The sequence below is a fragment of the Leucopleurus acutus genome, assembly GCF_964270905.1.
Source record: "Leucopleurus acutus genome assembly, chromosome: 7".
Lineage (NCBI taxonomy): Eukaryota > Metazoa > Chordata > Mammalia > Artiodactyla > Delphinidae > Leucopleurus > Leucopleurus acutus.
The window spans coordinates 46,519,372-46,545,752 of NC_139150.1; the positions used below are offsets into that span (position 1 = coordinate 46,519,372).

At 37.7% G+C, this 26,381-nt stretch overlaps 1 protein-coding gene across 1 annotated transcript; it reads right to left on the reverse strand.

The window, feature by feature from the left end:
- Positions 1-1,326: 1,326 nt before the first annotated feature.
- LOC309964442 (cytochrome P450 1A5-like) lies at positions 1,327-25,609 on the reverse strand. Its single transcript, XM_082843446.1, is given in 13 exon segments — positions 1,327-1,717; positions 2,955-3,042; positions 11,017-11,226; positions 11,229-11,299; positions 14,454-14,540; positions 17,541-17,661; positions 17,755-17,844; positions 22,766-22,889; positions 24,452-24,457; positions 24,461-24,597; positions 24,600-24,848; positions 24,851-24,961; positions 25,181-25,609. Coding segments are annotated over 13 exon segments (1,674 nt in total). The 5' UTR covers positions 25,551-25,609; the 3' UTR covers positions 1,327-1,707.
- Between the last annotated feature and the right edge of the window lie 772 nt (positions 25,610-26,381).

Below are 26,381 nucleotides of genomic sequence, written 5' to 3' on the forward strand. Positions count from 1 at the left end.
CCCCCTCCATGTGCTGTCTGTTTCTCCTGGATCCTCAATCTAGTCCAGCCGTTTAGATGTTCTTGCTACTTTTTAAATATGCTTAGCATACTCGTGTCTCGGAGTCTCTTAACTTGTCCGAAATGTGCTTTCCTTAGATATCCATTTAGTACTTACTTCACTACAACTCTTTGCATAAAGGTCACCTTATCAAAGGGAACTTTCCTCACTATCATATGAAAGGGGATCGTCACCGCTCTCCACCTGCATTCTCTATCCTTACTCTACTTCACATTAATTCATAGTACTTACCACCACTTGACATAATTTATATTTTGCTTATAGGTTTATTTGCCCTGTCCTTTTTGGAATCTAAGTTCCACGAGAGCAAGATCTTTGTTTTCCGGTGATGTTTATGCTGTGCCTAGAAAAGTGCCTGGATTATAGTCATACCCACTTAAACATATGTGGAGTGAAATGAAAGAATGAATAAGTGAATTATCAACTGATACAAAAGTTACGTTTTGAAACCCTGAGTGATAAGGGGTCATTCCAAATCCTATTTGAGCCTCAACTATTTTTCAACAGGAAGCAAAGGAGTTCCCTAAATATAATCTTAGACATGATCAAATATTTGAAAGCTGTTGATTGGCCTCAGTATGACTTTAAAGCTGAAACACAAACAAAATCAGAGTTGTGCGACGGGTTGTAAGGAAGCCAATAATGAAGAAACCAGCTTGCTGGATAAACAGGTGGGCACAAAAGAAACTTCAGAACATCATAGTGGGTTCAAGCTCTATTTTCTTCGAGTAAAAGAACATAATTAGGGCTTCCCTGGTGGTGCAGTGGTTGAGAGTCCGCCTGCCGATGCAGGGGACATGGGTTCGTGCCCCGGTCCGGGAAGATCCCACATGCCGCGGAGCGGCTGGGCCCGTGAGCCATGGCCGCTGAGCCTGTGCGTCTGGAGCCTGTGCTCCGCAACGGGAGAGGCCACAACAGTGAGAGGCCCGCGTACCACACACACACACAAAAGAACATAATTGTGCTACTTACAATTAACGTTTGTTTTTTAATTAATAAAAATGCCTTGAATAAAACAATGATTGTCAAATGAAGTCCTAAACTCTCCATTAGAAAGGAAATATTAATGTATCAAATTTATATTGTACAGGCAATAGAAGATAAGCGTCCTTCATCATCCTTTCACACAACTTATTTGCTTTATTTTTACAGTTTTGTATTTGTAATCCCCCATACTTTTTATTGTATCAGTACCTCTTAAAACTGGGCTCTAAGGAAGCAATCTCAGTTTCATCCTACACATCTCTGCTAACATTTCAACACCTCTCTTAAGTTCAGCTCTACTACCATTAAATTATTTTTTTCCATGACAGTAGTAGAGTGTAACTTGGCAGTTTTCTGAAGATTCCCAGCAACAAAGTCATCTGGAAGAGTCAAGTTCAAATGTCTATACATACCTTATTTGATAAGCAAAGAAAAATAAGACCTACTTAAACTTGCTTAAATCAAATGGAAATAGGGGAAGCTTATTGGCTTGAGTAATTGAAAAGGACAAATGATAATGGTTTCAGATATGGCTTGTTTCAGAAATTCAAATAATAGCTCTAGTACTTACTATGTCTCCACCTCTAGATTCTATTTTCCTTCATGTTGAGTTGTTTCCCAGGTTCCTCATGACAAGATGTTTTTCATTTTGAGTATCTCCTTCTAGCAGCTCCTGAAAAAGTCCCAAGATTAACTCTGACTGGACACTTCATGAGACTCAATAACTTTTTCTCAGTCCTAACAATAATGTTTGAAACTAAAGTGAAAAATAATATACATGTATAATATGGACAAAACAATAAAATTCTTAGACCTAAGTATAGCAAGAATAGTTTAAGACATAAAAATTAAAATTTGAAATGCAAATGCAGGACATAAAACAACCAGAATAAGAACTGTCATAGAAATGTTGGTATTTCTAAAATTAATACATAAATTTTGCACAACTCAAATTATAATCTCAATGAGCTTTTCTGTGGAAATATATAAAATAATTCTGGAATGTGTAATGCAAAAATAAATCTCTAAAAGTAGCCAAGAAATTTATGAATACTGAATAAGAACAAGTAAGGCAAAGTGAGAGAATTTCAGATACTAAGATAACTATAAAGTCACTGTAATCAAAAACATGTAATATTGGCACATAAGTATATAAATATATTAGTCAGATATGGTCGAGCATCCACAGAAAGATAAGTATATATGTGGTTTTTATCTAACTTAGTGAGAAAGAGTGCCTAATTTAATAAATGCTGCTGACATGATTGATAATCCAGAATTGGATGCCTACCTTTTTTTTTTTTTTTTAAAGAAAAATATTGGAAGGAATGGTAGGAGGCTATTTGTATAAATTTGGGGTGGAGAAGGCTTTCCTAAGTATGATAGGAATCTCAAAAACCATAAAGAAACAACTAGATATATTTGGCTATTTTAAAATCACTTATGTTTTCCTGGCAAAACTTACCATAAACAAAATGAAGAGGAAATTGAAAGCTAAGTCTGTAAATTAAGTATGGAAAAGGTTCTATTTTTCTTAGAAACTAGTTACTGATGGATCGTTGCATATAAAATCCATGTGGAATTCATAAGATCACCTACTGTACATACAACAGAAAGAAATTTCAAACTTTCTCAAATTATTGACAGAATTTCACAGTCAAAACTTAAGTTTTATTGCCCAGAAGTACCTTTCTAATCAAGGGAGACTTCTAGAAAAATATGAAAAATTACTCCAAGTCTTTATTTTAAAATAGGTAAATAATAGGCAGAATGGTATTAGTTGGATAATAGAGTGAAACAGAGCAAAACAAACACAAGGGCAATGGAAAACAATATGATCTCAAAATGTTCTCTTCTGGATTTTCTTTTCTTGTCAGAGAGACAAAATTTGGAAGGGTCAACAGACTTACACTTCTGACCAAAAAGGAATTCTAGGAATGTGAGTTGATAGAACATCCTGTTTTTTCAGTACCGACTCTTTCAGCGAAAAGTAGAATTCTGAAAAATATAAAAGGCATATGCTACAAAATAAACAGATATAAATAACCACTTCTAGATTACCCTGAAATTATAAACTAAACATAGACATTATAATAACTGAGATACATTTTAAAGGCAGAAATTGTTTTGATTAATGGGGGAAATCCTGTAAAATCTCTTCCCAAAGAAATTGGAAAAAGACAGTCTTGGCAAAAACTGCTTTCTCAGGAGGCCCTGGTAACTGTGAGCTAAGATCATTTGTGTTTGGGGGAGGGGGGCGGTGGCAGGGGGTTGGATGATCATTCACTTTTGAAAGACTTCAGTGGATGAATGCACTCAATCTGTCCTAGATTCATTTCATTAAGAGAGAATGAACTAGCTAACATTGCCAAAATCAAGTTCACGTAAGGTAACAGGCCAGGGATTTATCTGACCATCTGTCTCTTTAATAAGGGTATGTTTGCCATCATTGTGGCTAAACCAAAAATACAGAAAATAAGACAGAAAATATCAACTGTTGAAAAGGATGTGGAACAACCAGAGAACTTTTTCAGCTTGCTGGTGGGAGTATAAATTGGTACAACCATGCTGAAATATTAGTCCGAATTTCTCAATTAAAAAAACAAATGCTTTATGACTCAGCAATTCCAGTCCTACATTTATATGCGCAAACGAAAAAGTTTACATATATTCACCAAAAACTGTGCACAGGAATGTTCATAGCAGCACTCTTCATAATGACCCAAAATAGAAATTACCCAAGTGGCTTCTATCAATAAAATACATTCATAAATTTTGGTACAGTCACCTAATGGAACAATCGATAGCAATGAACAATGAGAATGAATGAAATACAACTACACACAACTTGATTAATCTTTCAAATAGAACACGGATGAATCTTGCAAGCACAATGTGGTACAAAAGAAGTCAAGCACAAAAGGGCACATTTTGTTTCATTCCCTTAATGTACAATTCAAAAACAGACAAACCGAACTATGGCATTGGAAGTCAGGATAAGGGTTATCCTTGAGGCACAGAGATTGGAGACTAAGGAGGAATGAAAGGCTGGGGGGCTGTGGAATGCTGGTGGTGGTCAGTTTGTAAAAATTCACCAAGCTTTAAACTTACATTTTGTGCACTTTTCTGTATGGATACCTTAATAAAAATTTCCTCATCAAACTTGCATTTGTTGTATAGAGCAAGAAGCAGTGGGGAGGAGAAGTGAGTAACTTAACTTTCTTTAAATGGGGGAAATTGTTTAAAAATCTTAACTAAAAAGCAAACAGCTTTCCATATATAGAGTAACTGGGTTCGAATCTATCTTGCCCCCAAATCTGGGGAAAACACCACCTTTGATTCTTTTTTAAAAAAATTTCATTTATTTATTTATTTTTGGCTGTGTTGGGTCTTCGTTTCTGTGCGAGGGCTTTTTCTAGTTGCGGCGAGCGGGGGCCACTCTTCACCGCGGTGCACGGGCCTTTCACTATCGCGGCCTCTCCCGTTGCGGAGCACAGGCTTCAGACGCGCAGGCTCAGCAATTGTGGCTCACGGGCTTAGTTGCTCCGCGGCATGTGGGATCTTCCCAGACCAGGGCTCGAACCCGTGTCCCCTGCACTGGCAGGCAGACTCTCAACCACTGTGCCACCGGGGAACCCCCCCACCACCTTTGATTCTTATTTCAAAACCCGAAGCTATTATTGCTCCTGCTCCAAAGAATAGTTTTCATATACTTGTCTTCATTTCCCAAGTTTCTGAAACATGTAGAGTAAGAATATTGTTAACCAAAGAGATATCATCCTGTAAATCACTTCACTGCCCACAGCAGTTTTACCTTTGGAGAGCCTTTTCACACAGTACTATTCCCTGGCCCACAGAGGCCCAATGAAGTGCATTGTCAATAAACACTAGAATGGGAGTGATTCCTCTGAATACATGTTGAAGGCCTTTATGTTCCAGACACTAAGCTAAGCAAGCACTGCTAAGATGGTAGGTGAAGTTCTGCCCTCCAGCTGTGTTAAACTCTCATCCCAAGGTGCTGAATTTCTAAACCGCTCTGTTCTCACCTACTGTGAGATGGTAAAACCTGTTGGCAATTCTAAATAGATAGATGAAAATCAAAATGCCAAGCAGAATAGTGAGAGGCATGGTGAAACCCAGTGAGGACCACTGAGTATGGAATGCTAGGAAATAGTATAAAATAGGCCAAGCTGGCACAAAGGAATCAAAGAATGAAGACTCCTCAGAAGAGGGACCAGCTGTGCAAAGAGGTAAGTTGGCAGAACCATACGAAGCTCCTTGATCAACAAAGGGCATTCACCCTGTCAAGGACTCTTCACAAAAAGAGAAAGTTGCAAAGAAATTTTCAAACACACGCCCCCATTGAATGCATGAAGAGGGAACGAGAAAGCTTGAATTTTTATGACTAGGCTTAGAAAGAACAATTATGTACATTTAACTATATCATTGTGTATATATACACACACATATGCTATCTATGCACATACACACACACACACACACACACTTATCATTCACCTCTATCTTAAAGAGCTTCTGAAGTTATAGATCATATTTTAGTCATCTTTTATTATGCCTGGCATCTAAAGAGCCTGGCTTAAAGTAGGCACCTAAAAACACACATTAAAAACTAAATGAAGTTAGTTTATCTAGTTATGTAGGTGTGTAGAGTTTCTTAATTGATCAATGAATGATCCCAGACTTTTGAGGTTTTATACTAACAGTGTGTGTCTCTTTCTTTATTCTCAGATGCCAGCTTTTGTTTTAATTTAATTAATGCAAAACTTCTATAACCTGGTGTTTTAATTCACAGTTCACGCATCTAGTCTGAAGATTCATCCCCCTCTCTAGACCAAACACATGAATTTTGTGATAGGTACTTGCTACCCTGAAACCTTTCTTCACCCCTATGTGAATTCACAGAAGTAGAGGAAATTTATAATCTCAAATAAATGCAATACTATATTTAGAGCATAAGCTGAAATAGAAAAAAAAATCATATTTTTATTGGCATTCTATTTGCATGTCACATCTTACACTTTCCGTGTATATATATACACAAAATAATTAATAGTTACATGCAATATTTCACATTAGCTTTTTAAAATATATCACCTCTCCATGCCAATAAATAAACTTCCACAATAATTCAGTAGCTAGAAATATTAACTGTTTGCATGCATGTTTCACATATTATTTAGTTTTAAATTTTAGTTTGGAATCAGAAATGAACAGGTCCAGTAGGCAGAAAATCAGTAAAGACAGTTGAACTTAATTCCACCATCAATCAACTAAATAGTAAGGGACATCTTGTAGACTTCTTCATCCCACAACAGCAGAATGCACATTCTTCTCAAGCTTATATGGAATATTCACAAAGATAGACCACATTCTGGGTCATATTAGAGGAAAATTCAGAACACTGAATACATATATTAGAAAAGAAAAAAGGATCTAAAATCAATAAACTAAGTTTCCACCTTAGAAAACTAGAAAAATAGGAGCAAAGTAAATCCAAAGTAAGCCAAAGAAAAGAAATATAAATTAGAGGAGAAATTAATGGAATTGAATACAAGAAATTACTAGAGAGAAAATAAATGACACCAAAAGCTGGTTCTTTGAAAAGATCAATAAAATTGATAAACCTCTACCTAAACTAACTAAAAAGAGAAAGAGAGAGAGAGAAAGCAAGCACAAAATACAAAGCCTATGGGAATCTGGGGGCAGGGTAGGTAGAGGATCAGGGAACTGCTCTTGTCCACAGGGAGCAAAGAGAGCAGGGAACTGGTGCAGGATGAGGTGCTAGGAACAATCTAGTCCTAGGCTTAAGCAGTAGGGCATAGGACATAATTTTGTGTGTATGTTTATGTCATTCCTTCCAATATTCCCGAACCTCAAGTAAGCTTTCTTCAGAATTACTCGTAACTCTCAGTTAAGCCACTGAAAAATAAGTAAACTCCAACACCCATCCTTGGGTGTAAACATTACAGGGAGAAAGCAGTGACCCCTTCTCTCCATCAGAGTGTGCAGGAGAAGTGACAGATGCCATTAGACAACAAATGTGTCTGGTGAAGTTAATGAATGGTCAGCTGCCTATCTGTATGCGTGTGTGTTGGCAAGATGAAGATGTTGGAGCGGGAGAAACACTGACTTTTCTGGAGCACATTTGAGATGTTACTTTTGGATAGTTTCCTAAGTGCTAGGACACACTTTGACAGTGGTCCTGTGGGGATGGGGGAAGGCTAATGATATCCAGCTGGGATCTGATGTCATAAAAATGTGAGTTAAAAAAAAAGAACTAAGGGTGTATTTGATGAGATCTGGACCTTATAGCTTAAACAGGTGTGAGAGCACTGAACAGATTTTGAGACTGAGGCAACAGGTAGAAATTAAAATAGGAGCAGAGATGCCAGAAATACTACCCATACTAGAAAATCTCAGATACTTCCTTTTGCTACTCCGTTAGATTCATTCATTTAATCATTAATTCATTCCCGCATTCACTGAACAACTAGTTATCGATTGTCTGCTATGTGCCTGAAACAGTGCTGGACACTGGAGGTACAATGGAAGCCAAGCAGACTTGGCCCTGCATTTGTGGAGCTTGCAGGGAGCTGGGGAGATCAGCATTAAGGTAATGAATGAAGGCAGGTATTGAGGCAGGGATGGAGGATTGATCAGGAGTGCATCAAATGACTATAGCCCAGTGCATTACCCTTAGAAATAAATGTCAATATAAAGTCTGAAAAAGATAAAACTATATTTAGTAAATGCATTTTAAGACATCAGAAAGACAGTAATTAAGATCCATTCAAATGAGCATTTTGGAACTTGGTCATCACACTTAGCTGGAAAATTCATTCATGCAACATGCTTCCATCCACAGGGGTAGAGATAAAGGCAACAGTATTGCCTGTATGTGTATAGTTTATGGTTGATGGGGCTTGATAGTGATGTTGAATTAAGGTAAACTATTCTTTGTAAATAACTTGAAGGACAGAAAAGACGTATAAACTTTTATAATTTTTATTTGTTTTAGCTCTCCTACTGCTAAAAATGTGTGTCATAGAGAATCAGTTGCCTGCATCCTGCTTTTATTCTTATCTGAAGGGGAAGCCAACGGTGCATTCCTCATAGGGCATTTGTTTTTTATAGCCTGTTAAGCTGTAAAACACCTCCCTTTAGCTATTTCTGATTTAAGGTGTACATAGTACGGTGCCTTTTTTGTTGTTTAAAGTATGAATCTTGGATTTTGTGGGGACGTCCCATGTGAATCTGAAACATCAAATCATGTGTCCACACACTTGGAAGCCTGGAAGGATCTGTAGCTTTTACAGCCTAATTAATAATTATTTAGAGAGTAAAATCCCCAAAGACCCCTTCTACCTCTCAAAAATGGTTCTGATTTCTTACCCTGTCATGTGGGTTGATATCACATCTGAGTTATAGGTTTAACTGGGAAGGAATTAGAGAATTTCAATGTGGGAATATATAAATGTCTTTATAAATTTTGGTGCAAGTTTTCGTCTCTGAAAAACACTTGGGACCAGACACATTCTGTGCTCACTTGCATCATGTAGTGGATAGTTTCTAGTCTGACCTTCATCTTCATGGTGTTACCAAAAGCCCCAGGGGGCTGTAGCTACAAGGGGGGCACAGTGTGGTAAGCATTCATATGTACCTTTGTATAGCAGGATATCTAATATCTATTACTCTTTTTACTTCATGTTTAATGGCTTTAAGCACTTCACTCGTCTTGGATTACCACTGATGCAGAAATTGCTCCATCGTCATAATGAATTCTGTGTGTAGTCTCCAGTTGATTATTTAGAGTGTTTATGTTATAAGTTATTTCAATATAAAATGTTGGTACACTGTGTTGCGTCTAATTATATTTCATAAAATAAATTATTTCCAGACAAGTAAATACATGTAATTAAAAATAGCTCATCGTTACATATTAAATGAAAATGAAATTAAATGAAAAAGAAAAGTTACTTCTATTTTGCTTTTAAATGTTATTTTCCCTGTCTTATTCTTATCCATGTTTCTAAAATTACATAAACTGCAAACTTATGAATTATACAAAAAGCCCAACAGTACACTAATTATGCCTTAGGAGCAGAGTTAAAGTGAAAATTAGCATTTTACAATGCAATGTGTTAAAATAAATGTATAGAATCTTATTTGCTTACTGTTTAAAACAAAAAACAAAATAAGAGTTTTAGAAAAACACAATTCCTTAAAGAAAATACCAGATAAACAGATAACAAGATTCCTATAGTGTTCCTGTCCTCCCCATTATTAGTGCATATACAGAAGATTTGATAGTTTTTTACAGAAAAAAATGTAAGGATAGTTTCAGTTTGACACACTGTCACGTGGATAATACAAATAATTTCAAAAGCTTTTACAAAAAAGGACAGGCAATCCAATTTGTTTATTCCCAAGGATTATGCTGAATTTATTTGTACTTGGAAAGAAAGACAAAGTCCTGACTTTAATCCTCAATGTCTGTCAGTTGTTTAACTTCTCGGCTTCCACTGCAACATCCTGGTCAAGATGGTCATCATCCAGATGGTCTTAGGTCATTATCCCTAAGTGCTCTCTCCATTTGAATTAGACTCCAGACATGCTCTCAACTTCCGCCTGGATTTCAAGCCCTTTATAATGCAACTCCCCTTAAAGCTTCAATCTGAAATTCTTAGTTTTTCACTGTCCATTTTATGTCCCTTATATGCCTTAGCTCATTAACAAGTTCAATTAAAGAAGCACATACTTAGTGCTGGGTACTATACTGAAAAACTTTTTAATTGCTGTCTTTTTTTTTTCTCATAACATGTTATTATGGGCTGAACTGTATCTCCCCCCCGCCCCGCCGCAAACTCATATGTTGAAATCCCAAACCCCAGTACTTCAGAATGTAATTGTATTGGGAGATAAGGTCTTTAAAGAGGTATTGGGTTGGCCAAAAAGTTTGTTTGGGTTTTCCAGTAACATCTTATGGAAAAACCCAAACGAACTTTTTGGCCAACCCAATAGTTAAGCTAAAATGAGGCTGTTAGGATGAGGCTTTAATCGAATATAACTGTTGTCCTTACAACAAAAAGGAGAGACACAGGGATAGGTGGCCATTGAGAGAAGGCCATGTGAGGACAGCCCATCTACAAACCCAGGAAAGAGCCTTCAGGAGGAACCAACACTGCTGACACCTTGATCTTACACTTCCAGCCTCCAGAACTGTGAGAAAACAAATTTCTGTTGTTAAAGCCACTCAGGCTGTGGTATTTTGTTATGGCAGCCCTTGCAAACTAATACACACGTATTATCTAGTAGGTACCAAAAGGAATTAGTAACATTGTAAAAACACCAATTTGCTCTGAAGTTAAATTCATAATCCAGAAAACATAAGAGCAGACATAAAAATAGATTTTGAAGAAACCCACCCCCGCTTCAAGTCCCATTCCCTGCCTCTCTAAATCTGGCTCAGTCCACCTATTATCACCATGAATGTTCTCTGCTAATCTGGGTGACTCTAGCTCCCTTCTTTGGACCTCTTGAATACCTAGTACCTAGTCCAGTGGAAAGAAATATATTTAAAATCAGAACCTTGTTCTTATTCTGAACCCAATATTTAAAACAAATATCAGTACACCTGTCTATTGTAGCTGGCGTTAAGGGAAGGAAGATAGAACTCCTTTTCCTGCTCACTCCATCCAGCAGTCCTCGTTCCCTTCTTCCATATTCACAGTGACACAGTGACACCTGGGACACCATCACGTGAGACATGGGTTTAAAACCCCATACACTCAGAAATCAACTCCTACACTAGGATGGCATACAATGAACTGAACAGCACAGCATAGGGGTATGAATTCTAAATTTCTTGTTAAATGAATTTGAAGCCCATAATTTTTCTGAATTAAACAAGAAACCCTCCACCCAGTCTGAGAATCGATGAACAGGAACTACCTGTGCAGCGGGTCTCTACTTGAAGTTGGTATGGTGTTGGCTTCATGGCTAACCCATACATGGGTGTCAGGTCGAGCTCGGCTTCTGGGCACTTCTCCAGCTTGAGCTGCTGCAGAACTGTGGTGAAGAAAATGAATATCTCATTTTGTGCAACATCTTCTCTGAGACACTTCCGGATTCCCATTCCAAAAGTCAACACCTTCTCAACAAAGTTCTATTCAGTTCCATGTTTTCATATAGAAATCTCTCAGGTCTAAATAAATTGGGATTATCCCAAATAGTTCTGTATAAAATAGACAAAAATAAAAAAATTTAAAGGAATCATTTTTTTTTAATAAATTTATTTATTTTATTATTTATTTATTTATTTAGGCTGTGTTGGGTCTTTTGTTGCTGTGCACAGGCTTTCTCTAGTTGCGGTGAGCAGGGGCTACTCTTCGTTGCAGTGCACGGTCTTCTCATTGCGATGGCTTCTCTTGTTGCGGAGCACGGGCTCTAGGCACATGGGCTTCAGTAGCTGTGGCACACGGGCTCTAGAGCACAGGCTCAGTAGTTGTGGCGTATGGGCTTAGCTGCTCCGCAGCATGTGGGATCTTCCCAGATCAGGGCTTGAACCTGTGTCCCCTGCATTGGCAGACGGATTCTTAACACTGCGCCACCAGGGAAGCCCTTAAAGGAATCATTTTATCACTTTTACCTTTGTTGCCAACTTTTCCATAATAATTTTGTTTTGCATAAAGTGTTCTGTTCAAGTTCAGAACATCCTTTATAAATTATATATACATATATGTATATAGTTATGGAGCTATGTAATTATATAATTATTACAGATATATATGTCATTCTTTCCTTTAATATGTTGACAGGTTTAGTTATCATAAAAATTTAATACAGGGCTTCCCTGGTGGTGCAGTGGTTGAGAGTCCGTCTGCCGACGCAGGGGACACGGGTTCGTGCCCCGGTCCGGGAAGATCCCACATGCCGTGGAGCGGCTGGGCCCGTGAGCCATGGCCGCTGAGCCTGCGCGTCCGGAGCCTGTGCTCCGCAACGGGAGAGGCAAAAAAAAAAAAAAAAAAATTTAATACAATTATTTTTCACTAAAATGACTTCTGGTTCATTAAGTAGTGAATAAAATACATGAAATATATTTAAATTTTTTATCTTAAATGAATAATTCCACAAAATTCTCATTAGAATATTCCAAAATTGTGGCATAAATAAGGTAATAAATATTCAATCTCCTTTGCTTTAAGCAAAATAAGCAGGAATGATGAGACTGAGACACACCTCTCACTCTGGTGCTCTCTCACTATGTTTAGGAAATAGCCTTCATACATCATCACAGGAGGAGCCAGGTCTCCTGAAAGCAGCCCTGATTGAGGGGGTTGCCCACAGTTCCCAAATTGTTGTGCATTTGGTTCTCTCTTCTCCCTCCACCTTTTTTTTGTTACAGGCACCACATCTGGCTCGTCTACGACAACTAATGTTTGTGAGTTGCCTACATCTTAAGCCATACATCAGGGACTCACTTGACTTCATAAAGAACTGGGTCTCTTTGCCTATAGATGTCACCCTCTGTCTAGGAGAAAAATTTGTTTTCTCTCTGCCCCAGAGGTCATGAACCTGGGGACTTACAAGTCATACTCAGTCCTCCAAGAAACTTCGTTTTGCTCTCATAATCTTTTAAAAATAGTTAATTGTTGCTGACATTTAAAAATCAGAAGATTCCACATGAAAATCTACATTTTCACGTTCTTTTTTTTTTATAACTGAAAGAGCTGATAACAGTGGGACAATGCCCTGCTCGCCAACAGTTTACTGGGTTGAATTAGATGCAGCAGATGACCTCTTGCCACTGCTTCAACAAAGTACAATTCTTTCATTTTTGGTATTTTCCACTGCTCAGTGGGTGCTTGAGTTTGTGACCTTTTAGATTCAACATGAATAATTTTCCCATAATATCAAGTCCTGAATTACATACTCATTTACTTAAACAAGTGCCTCCATACAAATAGTATTTCTTTACCAGCACCTGTGTTAACTCAGTTTGTTTGATCATTACTCAATATTCAATATAATCACAAGTTCTTAGGATACTAGAATACTTGGGATACTTGGGGTTGTACCAACTGAAAATAAATGCCATTCAATTTACACTGACTGTATTTCTTCTTACAATGGGTTTAAAAATGCTTAGGTTTATCCAATATGATCACTGGGTGGAGAATGGATGTATCAATCTTTCTGACAATCAGTGTTCCAGTGGGACGGTCTGTGCAGTGTATTCTACCATTTTGCTAAAGAGATTGTGAAGGTGCTGTTAGGTACACAGGATAATCACCTCCCTCCCTAAGAGCCTGAAGCCTAAGCCATCAGTCAGATGAGATGTTGGGTGAAGACGGAGAAGCTGTACAGAGTACTGTACATACAACCGCTGAGTGTATAAGAATGCCATCTTGGGAATTCCCTGGTGGTCCAGTGGTTAGGACTTGGTGCTTTCACTGCCAAGGCCCAGGTTTGATCCCTGGTTGGGAACTGAGATCCCACAAGCCGTGTGGTGGCCAAAGGGGGGGAAAAGAAAAGATTGCAATCTTTACCAGTTTACTGGCGACATCAAGCCCTCACCACATGGAGCATATAATTTCCATTAAACAAGATCTACATATTAAACAGGATTTACACTGGATGTGAGTCCTGCTTCTCTTACCTGCTGAACATGTGATCGTAAGTAATTTGTTCAATCTGGCTGAAAGTTTCTTCATCAGTAAAACTGGGGTCATGCTAGCACCACTATATAGGATTACTGTTGAGGTCAGAGGAGATACATCTGAGCTTTTGTGCCCAGCACACAGTGGGAGTCTATAAAGATTAACTGTACTCACCATTATTCCCACCAGTGCCATCACCACTCATCACCCCCACTTTTCACTGCCTGAGGTACCTTTGGCTCAGACTGCCCTTCCGTAGTTGATATGGGCAAGCCTCTAGTTGCATTTTATTCACAAATATTTACTGAGTGCCTACTATGTGCCAGGCACTGATCTAGGTACTGGGGTTGAGGAAGAAGCAAACAAACAAAAAGGGAGAGAAAAAACAAATCCCTGCTTGGTGGCTTACACTCCAGTGGGGGGTTTCGGCTGCTTTTCAAATATCAGCTGGTCATACACATGCAGAGGGTGAGCCTGCGAAGTCCTTCGCTCACAACTCCCCCAGTGAGCCCACTTTTGAAATTCGATTTACCCTGAATGAATCTGTATTAAGATTTCATCCTTCCTATTATCTGTGAGGAAAGAAAACTGAATTTATTTCCAACTTCTTTCAAGAGAAACAGAGGGAATGAAGTTTGGTTAAGAAGAATGTAAATTTTTCCCAGATTAATAAATAGCAAACAAATAACCAAGCAAATTTTATCTCAGGAAATAATTTTGGTGGCTTCCTCATCATGATTTACTTGATACATGTTAATAAAGGTGCATGATTTCCTGGGAATGAAATAACCATTCAGAGTAGTATCTGATGTACTACTGTAGGAAAGAGAAAGGCAGCATTACAACGCATCCTGTAAATTCAAATAACCCATCCCTAAGCTGCCTCCCATGATGCATGGACTATTTTTTGTTAGTGTTATTTTTTACTGCAATAATGATGTGACATCTTTATAAATCTCCCTTTGTTCATTAATTGATATATCTTCTACCTATTGTCAAATCACTAATTTATTCTTTTTCTTGTATTTGTTAAGCAGGCATTGCTATGAGTTAAAATCTCTAGAAAATTATCTCAGTATTTCTATGACAGAGTTGGTCATAAGTAGACACATTCGAATACAACCAGAAACTATTAAGGACATTATAAAACATTTTCTTTGTACCCCATGTGTTTTTGGCTTCTATTAGTAGATTAGAAAAACAAAACATAACATCATTTAGTACTTGATGGGAGGAACTAGGAATTGGAATGGAATTGGAACTAGGAAATCTGAACTCTAGATACTGGTCTCAGTGAGATGTTGGGCAAATCTCATATCTACTCTATGGTTTCATTTCCTAGCTGTGAAATGATACTGGTTGTATTGGATGGTCTCTAAGCTGCTTCTAGAACAAGTATTCTATTTTTCTAGTCCCATACTCAGACTTCATTATGTATACTGTACATTTTTCCCTTTTATACCTCTGTAATTATGCACAGTTTAGATTACGCCATGTTATATTTCCATATGACACTCCCTAACTTCTGAGATGGCCCTCACACTCACTTCTCCCCAGAGAAGCAGTGACATTTCAATGTGATGAGTTTAAGAGCAGTCACTGGACACATTTGTCTTAGCCATTTCTGGGTTCTCTTTTCTGATTAGCCAACCTATAGAGAAGGTAATACATCTCATCTATAGTTATTAATGGGCTGAGCTGAAGAGCAGGTTTCGTACAGAGGAGACTGCTGTCGTCCAACTTTGCCAGAGTCTGAGTGGAGAAGTATGTCTAATTCAGGTAAAAAGTATAAGTAAGCCTCCTTGGTCTAGCTGTAAGCCAAACTGTGCAAACTAGCTCTGATCATTAAAAAAGTTAATATCTGAAACTCTCTCTGACCTACTTTCATCTTGCAGCTGGTACTGAACTTTGGCAAATAATATGGGTATTATTCATCGGGTGCCCTCAAAACCCAACAAAGGAGAAGGTCAAAAAAGGGATGGAGCCATTTGTTGGAAGGATTACCAGCTCCTGGTATAGCCACTTGCCTTTCTCAGTACATTCCTGTCCACACTCCCTCTGTGGATTCAGCTGCTCAAATTCTACTCTGCATAAAAACCACATGCTCCCACCCTATGGAAACCTAGCATGTAAAATTTGATTTCACTAATATTAAACTATGAGTGACTATATATTCTAAAGAAGGACTCAATATATAAATTTATTCATTGTAGGGTCTCTCTTTCTAAATATATACTTCTGAAACTGCATATATAAAAATGCCTTTCCACGTAACTTTTAAAGAGCATACATGCAATAAATATTAATTAGGGTACTGTTTGGTCTTTCGTGTATGTGTGTACATACGTTATATATAATAGCAAAACTTTTGCCCCCTTTACCTAAGATTCTTCCATTTATCTTTTTAAAATTCATTTCATTTTAACCATTTTCTGCTCTTTAATCCCTTGTCCTTTTAAATGGAAAATGGTAAACATCCAAGTGGAGAACAGATTAATCCCAAACAACATATCAATATATAAGATGCCTTTTACGTTTGTGCTAAAATTCTTCGTTTATATCACACTACTCTCATTGGCCGATGCCTCTGATCTTTATAGTTGATATATTACTTTATTTCTTCACTTCTAATAATATAATGAATACCTATTTCCTAAAATATATTTCTCCCTATTAGTGAGGCTCTCAGATGTGTTTTCAGGATCCCAAAGATTATGATCACTTTCATTTCATCCCAAATAATGCCTGTAAACTTGGCAGGTCTCTCTGTTCCTGATTTCTTAGTAAAGCTTGTAGGTCGTACTCTTTTATGAAGCACCCAAAGTCACCCTACAGAAGGCTTTGGGACAGAAGAGCTGCATATTTAAATGTAGGATGCTTTTTATAAACTTAAGTTAAAGATGAAGTCTACTTCAACCAGAAAGGGGATCTGAAGAAAAGGGATCACAGTGAATAGATAGCATCATGTGTGAATATGGAGAGCAAATGAGAGAGGCAAAATACAGGGGACTGAGTGGCTCACTGTCTGGGCTTGACTCTGCTCAGCTAGTGGTCTGGCCCTTGGAGATACCTGGGCTGAGGCACTGCGTTCTGCTCTGCCGATTACCACATGGCGTGAGAGACATTCCCCCTCCTTCGCTATATAAAGATGGGAAGAGAAAAAGTATGGAGAATTTAATTTTTTATTTTAGTTGTGTGGAATGGAAACAGTTCAAACCACCAGAACTTTGGTTGTTCACATACATATTTAATAAAGCCTATCTACTTAGTCTATACTTGCATGCATTTGGGATCTGGAGAATCTGGCATAAGGTTCAGTAAACTTTCAAATATCTATAAATGTAGACTCTGTTTAATCTGTTTGTGGCAACTAGCTTCCTCGGTCTACTGTTCAGTAAAATTCTTAGCTACTGAAAATGAAGCCACATCACATTAGCAGGCGGCTAACGCTACTTGTAAGGGGAAGTTAAGTGAGTTTGTACAACGCTTAACAGCCAAACATATATTGTGGTTGGATTATCAATTGTTCCAAATTTCTATATCCTTCTCTCCCCTTAATTTTTAAATATAAGATGAAAGTTAATGGCATCATAGTTTAGTTATAAAAATATTTACAAAATTTGCCTTGCTCTATGTTAAAATTTCATTAAAGGTTTCAAAAGAAAATAAAATGATTTTAAATAATATTAAAATAACATTAACATACTATAGATTTTAAAGCACTTAAAGTATTCAGTCTAATGCCTGAGATTCCTCACTCCTCCCCCACACCACCTTTGGGAGAGTTGTTGTCCCAAAGGAGCAGCATATCCTTACCAATGAAGAACAGTAACAGGAAGAAAGGAGGCATGTCTGAATATTTCATTTATGAAAGCTTCTGTGGAGGGTAAAATTTTCCTGTCTTCAAACCTGGTTGATTTCATCCCAATGTTTCCATCTGGGTAAAAAAAAAAGGTTTTTTAAAAAATTTAATTTAAAAATGAAAATATATTCTTATAAGAATTATACTTTTCATCTGAAAGCATGTTACCAATTTCTTCTTGAATTTTGGCTTGAATTTCTGGATAGTGTATCAAATAAAGAAAGCTCCAATATAGACATGTTGATATTGTTTCAAACTCTGAAAGAAAAAAGAGAGAAAAAGTGTCTTGGAAAAAAGTATTAGTAAAATTGGATCCTCAAGTTACTTTGTATTTGAATACTAAGAATGCAGGGAAAATAATCTAAATATGAATACCAATTAATAATACAATTATTATACTTTAACGTTTATTTCAAAATATAGGCTTAACCTCTTACCCATTAGAACAGCCACTACCAATAAGCAGAAAACAGCAAATGTTGATGAGAATGTGGAAAAATTGGAACTCTAATGCATTGCTGGTAGAAATGTAAAATGGTGCAGTCACTATGGAAAACAATATAAAGGGTCCTCACAATATTTAAAAAAGAATTACCAAGTGATCCATTAATTCAAAAGAGCTGAAAGCATGGATTTAAAAAGATATATGTACCACCATGTTCATGGTAGCATTATTCACAATAGCCAAGAGGCGGAAACAACCCACATGTACATTGATGAATGAATGGATAAACAAAATGTGGTATATGCATGCAATGGAATATTATGCAGCCTTAAAAAGAAGGAGATCCTGTCACTTGCTACAATATGGATGAGCCTCAAGGACATTATGCTATATGAAACAAACCAGTCACAAAAGGAAAAATACTGTCTGATTTCATTCATATAAGGTATCTAAAGTAGTCAAAATCGTAAAAACATAAATTAGAAAGGTAGTTGCCTAGGGCTGGGAGTACAGAGGTGGGTTTAATGGGCGTAGAGTTATAATTTTTGCAAGATGAAAAAGTTCTAAAGATCTGTTACACAACAATGTGAATATACACACCACCACTGAATTGTACATGTAAAAATGTTTAATGTAGTAAATTTAATGTTACGTGTTTGCAACCACAAGAAAAAATAAAATAAAAGTTTTAAATATATAGGTATTATCTATAAGGCAAATGAAAACACTGGAAATATTTCACTATAAAATAAACCATTGTTACAATAATAATGGCTATGATCTATGTATAATAATAATTAATATCATAAATCATACATAGCTATTGAGTGCTTTTTCTGTTCTATGCTCATTTTATTGAAGAGAAAACTGTGCTTCAAGGACATTATGAACCTTGCTCAAGGTGACAACTCAGAAGAGACAGAGTCAGGACTTAAACTTGGACTTATCTGGCTTCAAGGCCATAAGTTTGTATAAGTGCATAATGGAAGGTTGAGTACATTCAATTTTTTTAAATACTGATTTTTAGTGTACTTGCTTTGTTTTAAAATTCATCCTTTAAACAAGGTATCTTCACTTTTGATATTATCTATACATTGGTAAGCTGTTTTTCATTATTGAAAATAAAAGCCAGAAACTCTATGTAAAACTTCATCTTTTTCTCAAGGATGACTTTATACTACATCAAAGAATGTGATCAGGGCTTCCCTGGTGGCGCAGTGGTTGAGAGTCCTCCTGCCAATGCAGGGGACGCGGGTTCATTTGCACCCAAATGTAGCTACAGAGCAAAGTAAAATCCTTCCCAATCATTTCTTCTCAAGACTTGGTTTTACATTTTTTGAATAGGGCAATCTCTTACAGTGAGCCAGTAGATTCAACAGTTCTCATGCCACAAAATTTCTAACATGACTTCACAGTGCAAGGAATTATCCTAAAAGTAAGTTGTCCAAATGCAGTTGCCAACAATGGTGTTTGTAGTAATGTGCAGTATGGTGTGAGAAAATGGACTTCTATTCAGAATATATTGACTCTATTCACTATCAAAAGACAAATGAAACAAGTCATGAATGCTGCACGAAAGACACTGATTTTGCACATTGTAGAGCCATGGACATTATATCCAAGACCTAGGTCTATCTGGATAAATAATAGGATTCATATTTGGATCATCATAAAATTTTCTGTTTATATCAAGGTTTAAGCAATCTATTATTTATCTTGGCAGATTATCTAACAATCGAGCTTATAATAAATTATTTTGGGAGAGACTGACTATAGCCAAAGGAGAAACTAAATTATCCCTATGATCAATTTTAAGAGTCAAATATGGAATATAAATGTTAATAATACAGCAGATCAGATGAAACAGTGTGCTCAAAAATTTTATCCACTAAAATATGTGGTTTAGGGCTTCCCTGGTGGCGCAGTGGTTGAGAGTCCGCCTGCCGACGCAGGGGACGCGGGCTCGTGCCCCGGTCCGGGAAGATCCCACATGCTGTGGAGCGGCTGGGCCTGTGAGCCATGGCCGCTGAGCCTACGCGTCCGAAGCGTGTGCTCCGCAACGGGAGAGGCCGCAACAGTGAGAGGCCCGCGTACCGCAAAAAAATAAAAATAAAATAAAATATGTGGTTTAGCACTCACTATTTTCTTCTAATAAAGTATTCTATCATGTACCACTAGAGCGGTAGCAGACACATGTAGAAGTTTTTAAATTAATTTTCTTTATTACTCTTATTTGAATTCAAAATGAAATTATTTCAGCCAGGTTTGTTGCATTAATAAATGCTTAAATAAATAATGTGCTACATTGAATATTACTTATTTTTCACACATTTTATCTAAACTATGTTTAACTGGATTGTGCACATCTGGTGGCACTCTTCTATATTCTAATCATTTTAGTTATTTGCCGTAATTTTGTATTTGTTGATTACTTCAGGATCTCGGCGTACTGTATATTTCTGAAATAAATTTATTAGATATCTCATGGAATTCCAATGAAAATAAAGCCCACTTGTTGTGTTAATCACACCCATACACACCCAGTCTTTAGTACTCAGTGGTGTTCAGGCTTTAAAAAAATGTCCTCACAAATTCTAACGATAGTATTTAGCATCAGATAGCTGGCAGAAGAAATGCTAAGTACAGCATGATCAAATTTGTATGATAAATAACCCCTGCATCCATCAGATTTAAATCATGATCAAAATAACAAATATATATAAATGTGTGGGGAGGGGGAGCAGAGGTATTTGCATGAGGAAAAATAATATAAACCCAAACAAATGCCTCTGTTTGCAAAGAAAATTCAGGAACACAAATACATAGATCCTAGAAAAAAGTGAATCCAATTGCCAATAACTATCGCATAAAGAAGAAATGAAAAAACAAGTCTGAAGAATATTCCACGTAAAATGAAACTACTAAAACACCTTTAGAATTTTGTTGTTTTGTTGTTACACTAAAGGAATTTTCTTTCTGCAGTCTAATATCTTACAGGAACTATAAGAAATTTGATAGTGTCAACACAAATAAAAAACAATCTATAATAGGTATAGAAGAGAGTTTTATTCGAACTAAACTGAGGACTATAGCCCAGGAGACACAGATTCAAGAAGCACTTGAATTGTGTTTCCCCAGAATACAAAATGGGGAAGGTTTGTATAGGCAAAAACTGCAAAGTTACATAGGTTGTCTGTCAAGAATTATGGTTGGAGCTGGCAAGAAGTAAGTGTGGTTGTTCAACAAGGGTTGGCTGGGGTCTGAAATGGTTGCTTAGTTACAAGGGGAAACCTTCTAACCATAATATTGCAGCTTGCAGCTACTAGCAGATATTGTTTTAAAAATGGCTGGTGTTGTCCTTGAGTTTGATACAGCATAGAAAATTCAAGTTCTCAGTGATGCAGGGACGTGTCTGAAATCACATCCACAATGGCCATCCAGCTCCATTATGGTTGCCTGAACCACAGTTTTATATTTTGTCAGAACAAAAACATCAAACATGACAGGGGTACATTCCTTCAAGGTTTCAAAAAAGACAGGTTAGTATATTTACAGTGAGTCAGCATGACCTTGGTGTCTGAGAAGGAAACTTCATCTTCAAAGGAGTACTAGCATTGGTGTCATAGGAAGGGGGGATGACATATATATTATATCTATCTTCAAAGTAGACATTCCGAACAATCTGATAAATGCATTCTTCTTCTTTTTTTTTTAATGGTTAAGCAGATGTACAATGCATGTTTGACAGGCCATACTAGTTAGCATAAAGCTCAAGCCAAATCACATATCCACCATGATGACTTCCCCATACCTCAATATGTGAAAATTTCTTCCATCAATAGGTAAAAGTGATTTAGAAAAAACTATGAAATGTAAGAATGATAGTAGTGTGGTGGCAGTATAAATTGTCTTTCTGAAAAGGATTTTGGTAATCTGTATGAAAAACTCAAGAATCCTTTTATTAGGTGACCCAGAAATTCTGCTTCTTAACGTAAGACCATAATGAAAAAGGAGGGAAAACTGATGCACAAAGATAGTCATCTTAGCATTGCCAATATCTGCATTACTGAGACAGCAGACTAGTAAAATGTAGGGGGTACTGGCCATGGAGTACTATGCAACCATTAGAAGAAGCAAATTAGAAATACACCTGACAACCATGATTGAACCTTAAAAATATAGGGCTTCATGAAAAAAGTTAGAAATAAGTTGAGATGTAAATAACAATGGTAATTTACATATATTAAAATTCATGATAATATTAGAATACACGCTAATACATGAAAATATAAAGCCCATTTTATAAGAATACATGAAACAAAAAAACAGCACTTAAACAAATTAAGAGTAAATGTCAATGGGTTGGGAAAGGTACTGGGAGTGGGATGTAGGGATCAAAGTAGTAAATGGCCGATATCAAAAGAGGGAAAGACTCTAAAATGTAAACAGTAGAAAACAGAAAATTGCAATTAATCTTGATTCACCTTAAATATATATATATATATTTTTTGCGGTACGCGGGCCTCTCACTGTTGTGGCCTCTCCCGTTGTGGAGCACAGGCTCCGGATGCACAGGCTCAGCGGCCATGGCTCACAGGCCCAGCTGCTCCACGGCACGTGGGATCTTCCCAGACTGGGGCACGAACCCATGTCCCCTCCATCGGCAGGCGGACTCTCAACCACTGCGCCACCAGGGAAGCCCCACCTTAAATATTGATAAATACTTTCACATACCAGCTTCAAAGAGGTCATTCACAGTGCTTATGATTTCATCATCATTTAAGGTGGCTGTTTTGGTAGCAGCATATTTGTTGTGGCATGTATTAATCAGAGCATCAGTGCTATCTTGGATATAGTCCTGAGGATATAAACCTTAACATGATTAGTCATCCCTAACTACATTTTACAGCATATATGACTCTCATGCAAGAAAAGCCTTGAAATGAACCCAATTAGCTTAGGAATATAAAGAATATAGGTAGATCATTTTAAACCTTGCAACCAGTTTTGCTTCTTTTTTTTTTTTTTTTTTTCAGTTTTTTTTCAGTTTTGCTTCTTAATGCTTAATCTTAAGGCAATGTTCGATCTTAAAAGAATGTAGAGGGCTTCCCTGGTGGCGCAGTGGTTGAGAGTCCGCCTGCCGATACAGGGGACACGGGTTCATGCCCCGGTCCGGGAAGATCCCACATGCTGCGGAGCGGTTGGGCCCGTGAGCCATGGTTGCTGAGCCTGCGCGTCTGGAGCCTGTGCTCCACAACGGGAGAGGCCACAACAGTGAGAGGCCAGCATACCGCAAAAAAGAAAAAAAAAAAAGAATGTAGAATAGAAAATCAAGGTACCAAACTCAAATTTCTTCTTAAAAGTTTTTTTCAATCAATAAAGAATATACCTATGTCTGGAAGCACGCTTAGAAAAGTCAGAGGTTAACATATTACAGAGAAATTGCTAAGCAATAAATACAATAAGAGGTTTTCAAACCTATTGTGAGGATTTTACTATAATCACCATGAAGAGGAAGTGGGGCTAGAGTAGGTTAGGGAGTAGGAAGCAAAATTTGTGAATTTCACAAACTCTTTTACTTACTGTAACTGATCTAGAATTCCCTGCTGGTACCCTGAGACACATTGTTTTCTGCCTCTTCCTTCTAATCGGAGGGAACTTAAATCCTCACATCTCTTCATTTGCTCAATTACTCACATTTTCATGTTTTTTTTTCCCCATGCCCTCCTCTCAGCAAATTGGTCCCCAAGAACTAGGATTCTTTCTAGTACATACATACTTCAAGAGAGAAATTTACTCTTTTGTGGACCATCAAATTGGGCCAAAAACATCTCAATGGCCTCATAAGAAGGTTTGCTCCTGTCACATGGATAACATTTCTACATGTGTTATGACCTCAAAGTTCATTTCTTCATAGGAAAGAAACTCAAGTAGGATATGAGGGTAAATTGGAAGGTTCCTATAGAATATTCTTTGTAATTATTCAAAACACTTTCTGAAAAAAAATATGCTGATAATTTTAAGATCTGATAGTTTCAGATGAAAAATTAGAGAAACAAAATTATTGGGTCATTTCTTCAGGAGGCTCACCTACATGTTAGTCATCATTTATCAGTCAATTACAGATTCATAATTCAAGTATGTGCCTTATCAGCACAATAGGGAAATTTCTGAGGTCTCAAAAAATTCAAAGCTCTTCTTATGGTCCCTACATGAGAACGAAGTAATACTGCCCTATAATTGCTCTGATTGGACTTCACATTTACCAATAGTTTGGGTAAGGTTCATTATGGAAAAATTACAGTGAAAGAACCAAGGAAGTACATAAAGTTGTCTGAGTTCTTAATGCATCTCACCCTTTTTTTTTTTTTTTTCACTTCTCACCAAATCCCCAGTCCTGGCATGAATTTAAACCCTTACCTTATCCTATGTTGTAAGATGATCTTGTACATGTAGAGCAATAAACTGATTCAGGGCCTGATAAAACTCCTGGGGAGAATTGATAATTCGCAGTGGAAGGTAGCAGAAACACAGTACGAAATCGGCAGGATTAGCAGCGTTGGAGGCTTGAGTAAGTCATCATTCTCTTTAACTATTCTAAGAAACTCCTCATCACTGTGGTCACATCTCTTGCCCAAACAAAGGGCACAGACAACGTTGGCCACTGCACACGTAATAGCACCTCTGGGGTCAAAGCTGCCATTCTTGGAAGTCAACTCTGCAGAGACTTTTACCAGCTCAGAAACTTCCTCAACGACATGTTTCTCAAGTAAGCAAAAGCAAGTGGAGGATTTTGCTTCTGCTTTAGAAAATGTTGTAAAGCATTGGAAGCAGTTTTCTTATGAAGCTTCCAACTCTCTCCATAATTGACCGAAAACGTAAGACTCTTTCCTTCTGCCAGGAAAGAAAATGTATGCACGTTAGGTCGGACTGAAAAATGCTCTCCATCTTTTTTTTTTTTTTTTTTTGGAGGTACGTGGGCCTCTCACTGCTGTGGCCTTTCACGTTGCGGAGCACAGGCTCCACACGCGCAGGCTCAGCGGCCATGGCTCACGGGCCCAGCTGCCCCGCGGCATGTGGGATCTTCCCGGCTGGGGCACGAACCCGTGTCCCCTGCATCGGCAGGCGTACTCTCAACCACTGCGCCACCAGGGAAGCCCTCTCCAACTTTGAGTAGTACTTGTTTCACCATTTCCATCCCATTCACCACCAGGACAGGCACCGTGCCAAGTCTGATGAGAAAGACATTTCCGTATTTCTTCCTCGTCTCCATGAATGTAAGGTACGGATGGTCTCCAAGCTGAAGAAGATTTCCTATGATGGGGAAGGACCACGGGCCAGGAGGAGACACCCGCTTTCTCCCTTTGCTCCTTAGGGCTCTTACAAAAACAAAAACCATCCCCCAAATTATGAGAGAAGTGGTCACCTCTCCAGGAGTGACTGCCATGCCGAATATCATTTTCAGGAATAAAACACTAAAATAGAAATACATAACCCTTATTTTTGCCATTCTAAGCATAGACTAAGAGTAATCTTTCTCCATGTAAACATTTAAAAGAAAAGTACAGACCCTTTGTATTTAGTTAAAAGCTATTATTAAACAATGCACCAAGAGGGTAAAATTAAATTCTTGTAAAATGCACTGTACCTTTATCTCAATTCTATTACTTTCATGATTCTAACCACCAGACCAAATCCTTTCATGTCAGTTGTTGACACCCTATGGCGTCAGAAGAAGAGGACAACTCAATGTAGAAAGCAGCCTGGCAGGTAGGAAAGGGACTGAGGCTATGGAAGCTGAGTTCATACTCATTACCCGCGGGATCTTCAATCTGTCACTTAATCTAAGTGTATGCCAGTTGTCTCATCTAAGTGTCCTACCTAACAGAATTAGTCATACATTCTTTCAGCAAATATTTATTGAACACCCCAGTGTCAGGCACTAAAAATACAAAACAGGGGCTTCCCTGGTGGCGCAGTGGTTGAGAGTCCGCCTGCCGATGCAGGGGATGTAGGTTCTTGCCCCGGTCCGGGAAGATCCCACATGCCGTGGAGCAGCTGGACCTGTGAGTCATGGCCGCTGAGCCTGCGCGTCCGGAGCCTGTGCTCCGCAACGGGAGAGGCCACAACAGTGAGAGGGCCGCGTACCGAACAACAACAACAACAAAAAATACAAAACAAAATTTCATAGACTAATCAGGAAACTAGATAAACAAAAATAAGATTACAAAGTGAAAAGTGTATAGAGAACTGTGAATAGAGTGGTCTGTCATTGTTTGAGGATGAAATGAAATCATTATTAAAAAGTACTTGGTGAATTACAAGCCATTTAGTGGATATCTAGTTGGCT